The sequence below is a fragment of the Amia ocellicauda genome, chromosome 15 (genome assembly GCF_036373705.1).
Source record: "Amia ocellicauda isolate fAmiCal2 chromosome 15, fAmiCal2.hap1, whole genome shotgun sequence".
Taxonomy (NCBI): domain Eukaryota; kingdom Metazoa; phylum Chordata; class Actinopteri; order Amiiformes; family Amiidae; genus Amia; species Amia ocellicauda.
In genome coordinates, this window is record NC_089864.1 from 7,714,955 (window position 1) to 7,727,375 (window position 12,421).

At 40.3% G+C, this 12,421-nt stretch overlaps 1 protein-coding gene across 1 annotated transcript in view; it reads left to right on the forward strand.

Moving 5' to 3' along the window:
• The window catches only part of sema3c (sema domain, immunoglobulin domain (Ig), short basic domain, secreted, (semaphorin) 3C), a 40,119-nt gene that overhangs the window by 14,661 nt on the left and 13,037 nt on the right, over positions 1 to 12,421 (forward strand). The window contains exons 3-9 of the mRNA XM_066723808.1: positions 7,107 to 7,267; positions 7,931 to 7,993; positions 9,863 to 9,982; positions 10,546 to 10,636; positions 11,565 to 11,684; positions 11,878 to 12,020; positions 12,229 to 12,343. Coding sequence (XP_066579905.1) covers positions 7,107 to 7,267; positions 7,931 to 7,993; positions 9,863 to 9,982; positions 10,546 to 10,636; positions 11,565 to 11,684; positions 11,878 to 12,020; positions 12,229 to 12,343 — 813 coding nt within the window. The remainder of the gene's footprint in view (positions 1 to 7,106; positions 7,268 to 7,930; positions 7,994 to 9,862; positions 9,983 to 10,545; positions 10,637 to 11,564; positions 11,685 to 11,877; positions 12,021 to 12,228; positions 12,344 to 12,421) is intronic.

A 12,421-nucleotide genomic window follows, 5' to 3' on the forward strand; every position in this document is an offset into this window, starting at 1 on the left:
TCTGCAACTATCCAATAAACTGAATTGCTTTTCATCATTCCTGTATTTATGAAGGACTTTATGTCTGTATTTATACTTCAGATTTGCTGTGGTTTTGGACTGTGCTGCACATAGATGGGAATAATTCAACACTGAAAGTGAACTGTATAGAGGGAAATGGATATGAATATGTGGACTCATAAACAAAAAACAAACACACAAAAAAGTTCCAAATGAGATAGATTTCAAGGATAAACACATCTCCCCGTCTGCTCAGAGTCCCGACCTTAATCCCAGGAAACACCTCTGGGATGAAGTACAACAGCACATTCAGCAGACACAACAAAGGCCAATTTCATTTGTTGTACTTGAGACTGTTTTCTTCTGGACATCTATTTAAACAATTGCAACTGACATGTAGGCCAAGAGTGGGTTACAGTCTGTTAAATGCATTGTGAACAGCTGTCTTGTGGAATGTGTCTGTTGTCCCAATACGATGGACAATAGAGTTAATTATTTTATTAAAAACATAACGAGTAATTCATGACATGGTATTGGTATTAAACAGCTTCGCATGCAAGGCAGTGGAAATTATATTTTTCTACTTTTATCAGAATAATAAACACAACAATAATAAAACCTACATCGCCACACAGGAGGCTCGTGCATCAACAGAGTATGTTTCAACATGTAAAGCGTGTTATATATATATTTATTCACACATCAGTCATCTAGGGACAACCATCAGAACAACACTCACAGCACTAACAATCAAAAAGACTTACTTTTTAAAGCTAGTTATAATAACATGTCACGTAAATAAACATTTCCTGCCCTTCTGTTTTCCACTCGGATTTGAATATGATTTCAATGACAAAGAATGCAACCAAACCCATGACTAATATAGTGCATGTGCTGGAGGAGTCTTGTAACCTCCTGAATCGATGTACTAACACCAAAGAGCAAAAACTAAATTACTCACGTTTCAACGTCAGTCCAGAACAATTTACTTATTTTTAAATGATTTACAGAATGATTTATTTTCTTTTTTTTTTAATAACTTGACTATTCCATCCCAAATCCAATGTAAGGCGAATGAGAAGAGTGCTCTGCGCTGCCCTGACACACCAAGACACACAGGGGCTGAACGAAATAGAGATGACATGTTCACTCCAGAGACCTTATGACTCTAAGCTTGATTGACTGAACAACTTTAAGAGTTGCGATAAAGCTGATTTCAGTGTTGAGGGTTTCATAGGATTGACAAAGAATGGTGATCCCACTCAGATTATAAAAGTTAACTGCTGTAAACCTTGGTAATTCCACAGTGAAGTGTAGAAAAAGCACGGCGAAACTCTCAAGCAACTCGGAAATTACCCTGCCATTTCTCAAAGCTCTCAAAATGTTAGTTCCAACATTTCTCATAACAGTACCAGACAAATACTATTTACAAATCAGAGTTTTGCTCATCACTAACGATTCACAGCACTGTAATTGTTGTGTCACAGCGGTAACATTTCAAACAACCTCTGTACAGCAGCATTACTTCTGACATTGAGCAATATCCAATGTGCATTCCTTAATAAACAGTTATTATTAAAAATAAAACATAACTGAGGTCAAGCTTGTTGCTCTTAACAGTTTGTATATTCCATAAAGGCCCAGACGAGTCGGTTGAGGTACGAGCGATTAACTCTGAAACATTAATCACTGCGCTTGTTCAAACTTAACCCTGGGAAGCTGTGGTTAAATTGACTCTCACGTGTGCTGTTGACAGCAAGACGGCATGTGCTGAAATGGTAGCTGTCTGCAGCCAAAAAAATAAAATAGACATCCTGCGTCTTTCACTTGAAGATTCGAGCCGCAAAAACAGAACTAGGTTGTCGAGCTATAATTACACTAATCTCCAGATTTCATAAAAGCTAAAAACCATCGTGGGTAGCAGAGTAGCACTATCTGTGAGAGCTGCATGCTAACACGTTGAGCGGGGGGGGGTAAAGTGAAAGCAGCGAGCAATTTCATTATCTTTCTCTATAATGCATTTTCATTGCGTGCGATACTCCATTAAGACAGTGCTCTTAGAATTGATTTGCATCATTTGCCAGATAACAATACAATCAATTCGGTAAGGAAATGATATAAAGCTATGGATTCTCCCATAAAGTCGTCACTTTGATTGGGTTAAAAGAGAAATGGGAGCCCTAGTTAAAGCGTCTCGTTTACTAATTAGGGTGAAATTAAACCACACAGATACCTAAATGTGCATTTTGTGTTGGTTGAACACACTGGTTTAGTCATTGCGTATTATCACAGGGGCCTACGTGTTGACGGTGGCAGAAGGCTACCTCGTGGATATGAGACTTTATTGACTGGTTTCACAGGCCGCAATTAGGACTAGTCTTAGGGCCGGATTAAATCAAAACTGTGACCAACACGCTAATAGCAAACTACGAACCTGTACATCATAGTGGTTACATTTCTGATTAGAAGAAAGTGGCATCTTACTGAAAATTAAGCCGCAACTGAGTACAGTTCTGTAGTTTTCTATTAGCGGGTGAGTCAAAGTTTTGATTTAATCCCACCCATAGTCTCTGATAAAAACCATGCTGGGTCCGTGACTGATGCCGTGAACAGTTTTGTGCCTGATTGAATATAAAATGTTTGAATGCCGGTATTTAGTGTAGGGGCTGCCGGTGGGCCTGGTAAACTCTCAGGATGTTTGATTAATGTTAAATCGGCTTTAGCCAGCGTGTATGGATATATGATACAGTAGTATGTCTGACTGGCGCTGGGTTTAAGCACCGTTGGTCCACGACTCGGAAAGGGCTTTCGACGGCTCCCCACTGCCTCTACCCCAGGGCTCTTAGCCGAGCTGCAGGTTAGACGTTTTTACACACACAACAAAGGATTAAGGCCACAAACGTTTCGGCTGTAAAACAAGTGCCCCATTGATACACATGCCGCACACTTTGTATCAGTCGTGGTATGCGCACTGGGAGAGGCCAGAATCGTTTAATTTCAGATCAGTAACCTTCAAAATCAAATAAAATCTGGTTTACACTTTACAACTGGGCTCTCAAGTGTTATAGTGCATTCCATACATTGTAACAAATAAGCTGGTTGTATAGAAGACAAGGAGAATTGTGTTACCAAATAAATGTTTTGAATCTATGGATCAGCTACTTTGGAAAATTAATACTTATGCTTTTTTTTTTGGTTGAACTCAATGGCTTTAGTGTATTCATGACACAGCTACCCTTGGTGGTACAGCTCATAGGTTATTCATTAAGCTAGTATGTAACATCCTTAGAAAAGTATTTTGTTGAACTGGAATATTAAACAAAGACATGCGTTGCAGCTGACCTCATACCAGGAGAAGCGTCCTACAAATACAAACAACGCATTATTCTGTACATTTTCATAGTGCACGTATGTGTCTTACACCACTTATTGGTGCCAAAATGAATCCTTCACTGTGGATCCAATGTTGTGTTGGTCACAGGACCCATATAGAAGACTACATTGGGACTTGATTCAAGTCTTCAAAATCATGAAGGGCATCGACCACATCAAACCAGAGGAGCTTTTCCAGATCTGCAGGGACACACGCACCTGGGGACACAAATGGAAATTGGGCTACAAGGCATTCAAGACAGAAAACAGGAGACACTTCTTCACACAGAGAGGCGTCACAATCTGAACAAACTCCCCAGCGATGTGGCTGAAGAGACAATGTGGGAACATTTAAAAACAGACTGGATAGGATCCTTGGATCACTTAGTTATTAATGGACACCAAACGAGCACAATGGGTCGAATGGCCTCCTCTCGATTGGACACTTTCTTATGGTCTTATATTTCTTATGCCCAATTTCCAGAGAGAGAGAGAAAGAGAGAGATACATGTTTGACAAGATTCGCATAAAGCAAATTCATTTCTGAATCAGTCCAGGCAAGAGCATTATTGTAAGTTGTTTTGTTTGCTCAGTAACAAACATTTTCTGCTTAGAATAAAACAAGGGGTTAAAACGTTGTAGACGGAGAACGTTTTGAAGAATATCTGGTAATTATTCCTGGGTGTAGGAAAAACTCAATTGAAGATTGTTAGCAAAAATAAATAGAAATGATTATTTTCCCCATGATTGTCAAACCCGTGATCATGATTAGGTAAAGTCTGCTTGCAAACTGGCCCGAGGCAGTCGAGACATCTTCATTTAATTAAACTGATATTTAAAGGCCCCACTCGATTTGTAAACACCCTGCTAAGGATTGCAACGTTGTTTAGTTTTATGATTCCTTCTTTAATTAGCGTATTCAGCTCGTGAAATCCTGGTTCTCTTTGGACAATGACAAATTTACCTATTGAATAAATGCAAATGGAACAAACAAGAAATGGAAATCAAAACTGTACCAGGAATGTGTGCTTTCAACTCGTATTTTGGGAGGGGAAAAACAGAGTATATGTTTATATTTAAATGCATATATCCTAAAGAATGTGCACCAGGCAACACTGCAAAACAAAAACAAAAAAAACTGGAAATAAATCAATCAAATTCTTAATTAAAACATGACTTTGATGATCTAGCAATGTCAATGATTCTCTTCTTTGTTTTTAAATAACAGTTGATTTAATCACATTGATAAACTATATTTACAGCAGGCATACAATTACATTATAAATAACATTGTTCACATTCAATAAGGTAACCTCGGTAAGTCCAAACAAGTGTCGAAATGCTCTGAGCCTTATGAAACTATCCTAAATGTCCTGTTCTCCTTTCTGCCGCTCTTCCTCCGTGCCAACTTTGATACCATGAGAACTGAATTGGCAAGCAAGCTGTTCTCTCTGTACTGGATCTTCAATGGCTACAGCAATGTTATTTTTATTTTCTTTCAGTCTACCTTTAATGAAAAGTGAGCACGTGGATGGGTTTCAAAAGAAGGTTATTTTTTTGTAAGAGGGAGACAATGTTCAATCTGGCATAATGATTCTCTAGTCTGTTTGTGGTCCTTTGCATTAGGTAAGCAGATTTACCTTTATCAGATTTTACCTGTGAAAGTTGACACTTGTGTAATGATGTGTGATAAAAAGCTTATGATATTAGTGTTTTGTTGTTGATGTTTTCTTTTCTTTCAGCAAACGTTCTTTTTTAGAAGAACCTGGCGATACCTTTGTTTTAGTTTATTTAGACCCCGAGTTTGGTTCAGTTTCACGACACCAAAAAACAATCATTCTCTGGAGACACACTGTGTGATGTTGTGCGTTCCCCTGTGATGCTATACATCGATGAGATTCCTTCCTGTGTCTCAATTTGTTTAGGAGCATTTCTAGAGCGACTCGAGGGCCGCACGTCCCCAGATCTCTCCTGAGCAGAATAGTGCGCCGCTGTTCTTGCAGGTCAAAGAATCGGGCCCTGAAAGAAGCTGCCTTTTTCAGAGTACCCTCGAGTGGCTCTCGCCCAGATCAGGCCTCGCTATGAATGCCAAGTTAGGCTTTTCACTGGAGAACAGCTTCATCGGTGATTTTATTTCAATTAAATGGGGGTTTGTGTGTGTGTGTGTTCATGGGTAAGCCACTTGTGGATATGCTTTGTCTTCTTGCTATTCATTAGAATTCCATATAGAGGATGCATAGTTGCTTTGAGTGTAAAGCTGCTGTGAAAGCAATGCAAAAGACACTGCAAAAGAAGCACATACAACACAATAATAATAATAATAATAATAATAATAATAATAATAATAATAATAATAATAATAATAATAATATAAATACATTTTTATTTGTATATCACCCTTCGCAGGGTAGCCAAAGAACGATTGACAGAGTGATGAACAAACTTCAAATAAATAATTAAATAAATACCTTGAACAGTTTAAATAAAGTAAACCAACATAAAATAAACCATTAGAAGATCAGAAAATTCTTAGTCATTGCTGCTGGCTGTGGTCTTCCCTCTGGTGGGGGCCTCTCGATGGCCCTTGGGGGGTGTAACATCAACAGCGCTTGGGTGGCGATGGCTCGTCAGACCTTAGGGTGTGGGTGCCCTGTTAGGCCTCCATGGTGGGGTGCCTCTGGGGTGGGTTGTGCCTCATTGGGCTTCCACGGTTGGGGTCAAGGTGCCTCATAGGTGACTCAGAGGGGGCTTTTGCTGGAAGACAAAAGTAAAATTGTGCTCAGGAAATCACGCAAGGTGGCACGACTGTGGTCTCTGTCGTGAGCTCACGGCACACATCCCTCCACTCATTCCTGCTGACACTTCTTTGTGAATCTCAAGCCATGTGTGGTGCTCGATCACTTGTGGATTGTAAGGTCATATCCCCAGTAAAAACCACACTAGACACATATACAATCAGTTATAGGTGCACCACCAGATAAAGGTGGCACAGAAACATGTGGCAGTTAAACACTTGTTTCAAATTAGGCATTGCCGGATCTCTCAAAGAGGTCCTAAATACGTCTGAGTTTCGGGACTGAACCTCTCTTCCCCTCTACTGGAAAACAACATCAAACTGCGCATCGCCATTGTAGCGTGGTGGTTTTTGGGAGAGTCCTCTTGCAAGTGCAGTTTTTGACACATCCCCAAATGTCGGGGTTGACGGATTTAGTCTAGAAGTGTCGATGACTCACTCCTGCGGTGCTCCAGCTGAAGAAAACACACGACGCCAGTCATCTGGCCCAAAGTCCATAATTGTACGAACTATTCCTGATTGTTTGTTTTATGAGATCCAAATGCTAAACACACTGTTCCTCTTCTTTGAGCCGCCTGGTACTCTGTGTCTAATAACATTACCAGTCTCTTGGAAACGATCCCAAAAGTATCTGGATAACACTTCTCCTAACTCCAGATGAGCAGTGCACTGCTGGAGATGTATTGTGAGTCAGTGTCTGCATAGTCGTGTTTTTGTTTTCTTTGTTAGGTTTTGTTGTTGGTATTGTTTATTGTTTATTTCATCATAGTAACATCCTCTTCCCAGAACTGTGCAGAATGATTCGCTACTGGGAAAATGGGCTTATTATCATAATTTCTATGTGTGTGTGTGTGTGTGTGTTTGTGTATGCATTCTGCATGCAGAGTACTGCCTTAATGAAACATATCATTTGACATACTGTGCATTGCTTATGTTTCAGAACTGCAGGACACACAGTCATTCGAGCACTACAGCCTGTCCGAGTTCCCCATGGACTACCGCATCCTCCTGATGGACGAGGACCAAGATCGCATGTATCTGGGCTGCAAAGATCACGTGTTGTCCATGAGCATCAATAACATTACCCGGGGGCCTTTAAAGGTAATAATCTATATGCATTGTTCCTGTAACATATCAACCCTAGCACCCATCTTCATAGATATCCATGTAATTCTATGCAAGGTTCAGTATCTACTGCTTTCATTGTCTCACACTTTAATGTCACAGTCCTCTTTTTTTTAAGTATATTATGATCATGATCATAATTATTATAAACACAAGACTAGTCAGTTTTAAGCATATACTTTACTATTCTACTTAAATAATACATCACGTTCAGTATTTTGGAATCAGTCATGCTAATCAAATCCAAAGAATATATATCTTTGCTTTGTCTATCATTGAAGTAAACACAAAAGATTCTGCCTATTTAGAAAAACAAAACATTAAAGTTTTTTTGGGATAGAGTTTAAAGGTTTAAACTATGCCTCCCGTTTATTCTGACTAATGTATCTGAAGTAGGTGAACGGTTCAGTACACAATGCATTCACATTTCAGTGTGTGTGTGTTTTTTTTTTTCTGCAGCACAATTTTTTGCATGGATTTATAATAGCTGCAGCAAAAAAGCCTATACCTTGTAATCACGACTATTACAATAGGTTTGCATCACCGTATAGATGTTAAGTTTTCCGTTTCTATGGAACTGCAGGACACAGATTTGCTCCAGTGAGCTGATGCTGCTTTCCCGGTGTCGTTGTTAAACAGGTGTTTTGGCCAGCCTCCAGCAGCAAAATTGATGAGTGCAGAATGGCTGGCAAAGATCCGATGGTAAGTTGTATTCCAGCCCTCCGTTCACATGCATTGTCTTGCCCGAACTGTGACGATTCCTGTCCGTTTGCATAATACACCAGGAAAAGGGCAACGCATGGACACAGCAAGGAGCCACAATGACTTATAACTAAGTCAGACCCATCTAAACTGTGCCAAGTACCCAAGCTGAACTGTTGACATTCATAATTCATATATTTGTCCTGGTTCAATAAAAATTTTATATATATTTATAATAATATATAAATCGCAGCACCGTGTTGGGATGGGCACGATGCTGTGGCACGATAAGGCAGGGGTTTATGGAAACAGGCACACACAGGAGAGGGAATATGGTGCAAATTTGTGTTTAAAAGTGCAGGGGTCAATCCAAAGAAAGAGACCAGATACAGAAACCAAAGGAAAACCTAGCTCTTGGTGAGACTATCTAAACTTGTGCCCCCGGTCCCTGTCTAGACATGAAAACTAACAGACAAACACATGTAAGAACCAGTCCAAATCAAGATCCAATATCCAAAGTCAAAGTCCATAAGCCAGAGGGCATTTACCATGAGGTCAGATGCAACACACTCACTGGACTCAGCTCCTCTGCCCCAGGCATCCCATGTGGTCTTTTGGTCTTTTGGTCTTTCGTTCTTTCGTTCTTTCGGTATTTCGGCCTTTGATCTTTTCGTCTCTCTTCTCTCTCTCCTGCACCCCACAATAATAAGGGTGTGCCAGCTGTGGCAAATCATGGCACCCCAGGCATTTCTCCCAGAGTGAGTCACCCCCCAAGGTTTCTGAGGGATGTAGTGCCCTTCAGGGAGGCCAGTTTGTACCCTGCCCAGCGCTGTGCCACTAAATATAAATTATATATTATATTATATTACATACATATGCCATAATAGGAAATTTGTAGAAGACTTTCTGTAAAATATTTTCCAATCTGATCTCTGTTTTTGTGGTTGGTATGCTCACATGTTTAAACATTAGTGCTTAAAGTAGAAGCTGTCGAAGCAGCTTACTGTAAAACAAAAGCCAAACAAACTTGCGGAGCAATTCCCTTCAGTCGCTCGGTTTTCCTTGCTTTGATTAGCTAGCTAAACTGAGTGGATGTAACTTAAAAATATTTGTCTAAGCAGTCTCCACAAAGACCTGCCCATTGGTGCTTCACGGTCCTAACTCCTTCTTTGATCTTATTTTCGGAACCGAGACAGAATGTTTTGTTTGAAAACTGTAATATATGATGTCTGTGTGTGTGTGTATATAGATATATATACACACACACACCCACACACACACACACACACACACACACACATATACCATTACATTAGCATTAGCTTTGGTCTTGCTTTTGTTATTGTTTCCCCTTCGACATGAACATTCGATATAATTACTTTTCAAGATAGGATCTCTGGTAACATAGTTCCCAGACGATTCTCGTGTACATTAATGGACTGGACCGCTGCATTTATCAGAGGTTCAAAGCTTTTCTAAATGTCAATATGACAGATTGACGAATAAAAAACGCACTGTGATCCTTTTCAACTTCTCATTGCCTTCTAAATGTCCCATCTCTCCATTGAAAACTCTGGAATATTTTGATACTGTTAATCAATTTGGCATAACAAATGGGTGTGTTGTTATTTGGGAGAGAACATTTCACATCTCGTTTCTGGACAGTGTCCTGGGGGTGAGTAGATACAGCTGCTGATTCACAAACCTTCTTTTTTTTGTTTAAAATCTGGCATTCTTTCATATAATACGTAGTACGTTTTTATAATGTTATTAAATGCACTGAAGAAAACATCAGTGTTGTTGAATAATCCCAGATCTATGCTCACTGTATAGATATATACACCTATGTAGTTTTCTCCTTTTTTCTAGCATGGCTGTGGCAATTTTGTGCGTGTGATCCAGCCGTACAATCGCACACACTTATTTATATGTGGCAGCGGAGCCTTCAGTCCGGTGTGTGCCTATATCAACAGAGGTCGAAGGTCAGAAGTAAGTGTCATTAATTCATAAACAGACGTTAATGTTTATGTATATTTTCAGCTGCCAAAGAGTACAAATATGTGAATATATGAAATGTATATGAATGTACAGTGCATATTATTGTTACTGGAAACAAAACTACAATTTCCTAAATAAATATACTGAAGCTGCACAAGCGAAACTCCAAATTTAAGATGTTCATGCTAAATATACTGTGTTTCTGCAGAACCATCGTTATATAACTTTAAAGCCAGTATATCTTTGACACTAAGAGTTAGAAAGCCAATATGCTGACATAGAAATACAGCAATGTAGAGTTTCCTCTGAATAATGACATCGAGATTTAATGTTCCAGTTTAGGCTGTGAATGCGAGTCCTCTGAGATTGTTTCTTGCGTTTGAACAACAAGGCTTGCGCGTGGCTCCATACCAGCACATTCCTTCTGCATAACAGGCTATTCCAATACTTCTGTATTTCCATTAGTATCTCGGTGGGTGGAGGGCCTGAAATTGAATTCCTAAAATACCAGAATCATGCAGTACTTTTTATATTCCTGATTTTATCCCCTGTAGGAACAAGTGTTTTATATCGACTCCAAGGCTGAATCTGGAAAGGGAAGGTGCTCCTTTAATCCCAGTGTTAACACAGTGTCAGTTATGATCAGTAAGTAAAGAAGCCAAACTGATTTTTTTGCTCTTGCCTTCCCTTCCTGTGCACCGATAGATCCCCCGCCTAACCTCACTTTCACACTCTGTACCCTGTCAGTCAGTGCCGGTCTTTGAAGTCTTCAGGGTTCAGCAGTGTCGGGTTCGTGTTGACACAGTCAGCGTACGGTGTCGCACGCACAGCTCGGTTTACAGTCACCCGAGCCAGCATTTCATTTAGAAAGCCTTCCAGCACTGCTCCTCTCGCTGGCTGTTACCAGGCCAAATAGAGTTAACTTCATTGCTTTATTTAATATACAATCCCAGACTCATGCCCTTGCTATGTCAGGTTATGAATACAGTGATTCAGGGGCAGGTATAACATTTTTTTGAAAAAGATGTCCATATTAAGTGTGCGAGACTACATTCGGCTCTATCGTGTTGCTGGATAGAGCCTGGAGCCTTGAACTGCAGCCAACAGCCTGAAATTGAATTCTGAACGGAGCGCAGTCCAATTATGAAACTGAGAAATAGTAATTTAGTAAATAAGGACAGGCATGGAGAGCATACACACGTCTGACACCTACCCCCAACACACACACACCTGAACCCCTACCCTCAACACACAAACCTCACGCACAGAAAGACTTCCCCACATCGATCAGGCCTATCCGCTCTTATTATTTGAGTAAATCTGAGGGAAGTACTGACATGATGCCGTACATTCTTACTGTAAAGATAGAGGCCATGTATTGTTAGGGTTTCCAGTTCGCTGACAGTCATTTTGAGCTGTGACCTTAGCTGTGATGTCACATGCCCGACTGACATGCTTAACAAACGCATTGGCATTTGCATACTTCCAATTGTCAGTCGACCTGTGATAATTTGGAAGTGGCATTCGTTTCTTTTAACACCGTGCTGGGATGTGTTCCTGTCGTCCTGTCCAGATGAAGAGCTGTTTTCAGGCATGTACATTGACTTCATGGGGACGGACGCTGCCATTTTTAGAAGCGTGACGAGGAGAAACGCAATCAGAACGGACCAACACAACTCAAAGTGGCTGAGTGGTATGAATTTACAGATATATACACCTATTTCCCAGTCACCTATGAGGTCACAGGGCGTTGATTTGGATTCCAGTCCATGGAATTTTGCTTAGTTGTATCCATCAGTTACAAAGCAAAATACCTGTCCTGCATACAGGATCTTTTTTCTCTTTTGAGAACATAATTAAAGCATGTCATTCTCTGTGTTTTCTAGAACCCATCTTCATTGATGCCCAGCTGATTCCCGATGGCTCAGACCCCAATGATGCCAAACTATACTTTTTCTTCAGAGAGAGGATGACAGACAACAGTGGCAACACCAAGCACATCCACACCATGGTGGCTAGGATATGCCCAGTAAGAACGCCGTCGTTCATTACCCTATACAAGTCAACACCTTCCCACGCCAAAGAAAATGTATATTGGCCGCATGCTTGTTTAAATAAATGTACCCAGCCACATAATGTGCCAGTTCTGTCAGGCTTATTTTCATGCAATTACTTGGATAACTATATGATTTTTCTACAATTATAGTCATTTTCAAACGATGTTTCTGTGTTTCCAGAATGACATTGGTGGTCAGAGGAGTCTGGTGAATAAGTGGACAACGTTCCTCAAAGCAAGACTCGTGTGCTCAGTGGTAGAGGGGGACGGCACGGAGACACACTTTGATGAGCTAGGTAAGCACAAAATGGACACGCTATACAAACGTCTCAAAGTGTCTGCATTTAGTTCTGCAATATCTAAATCTTCAGTCA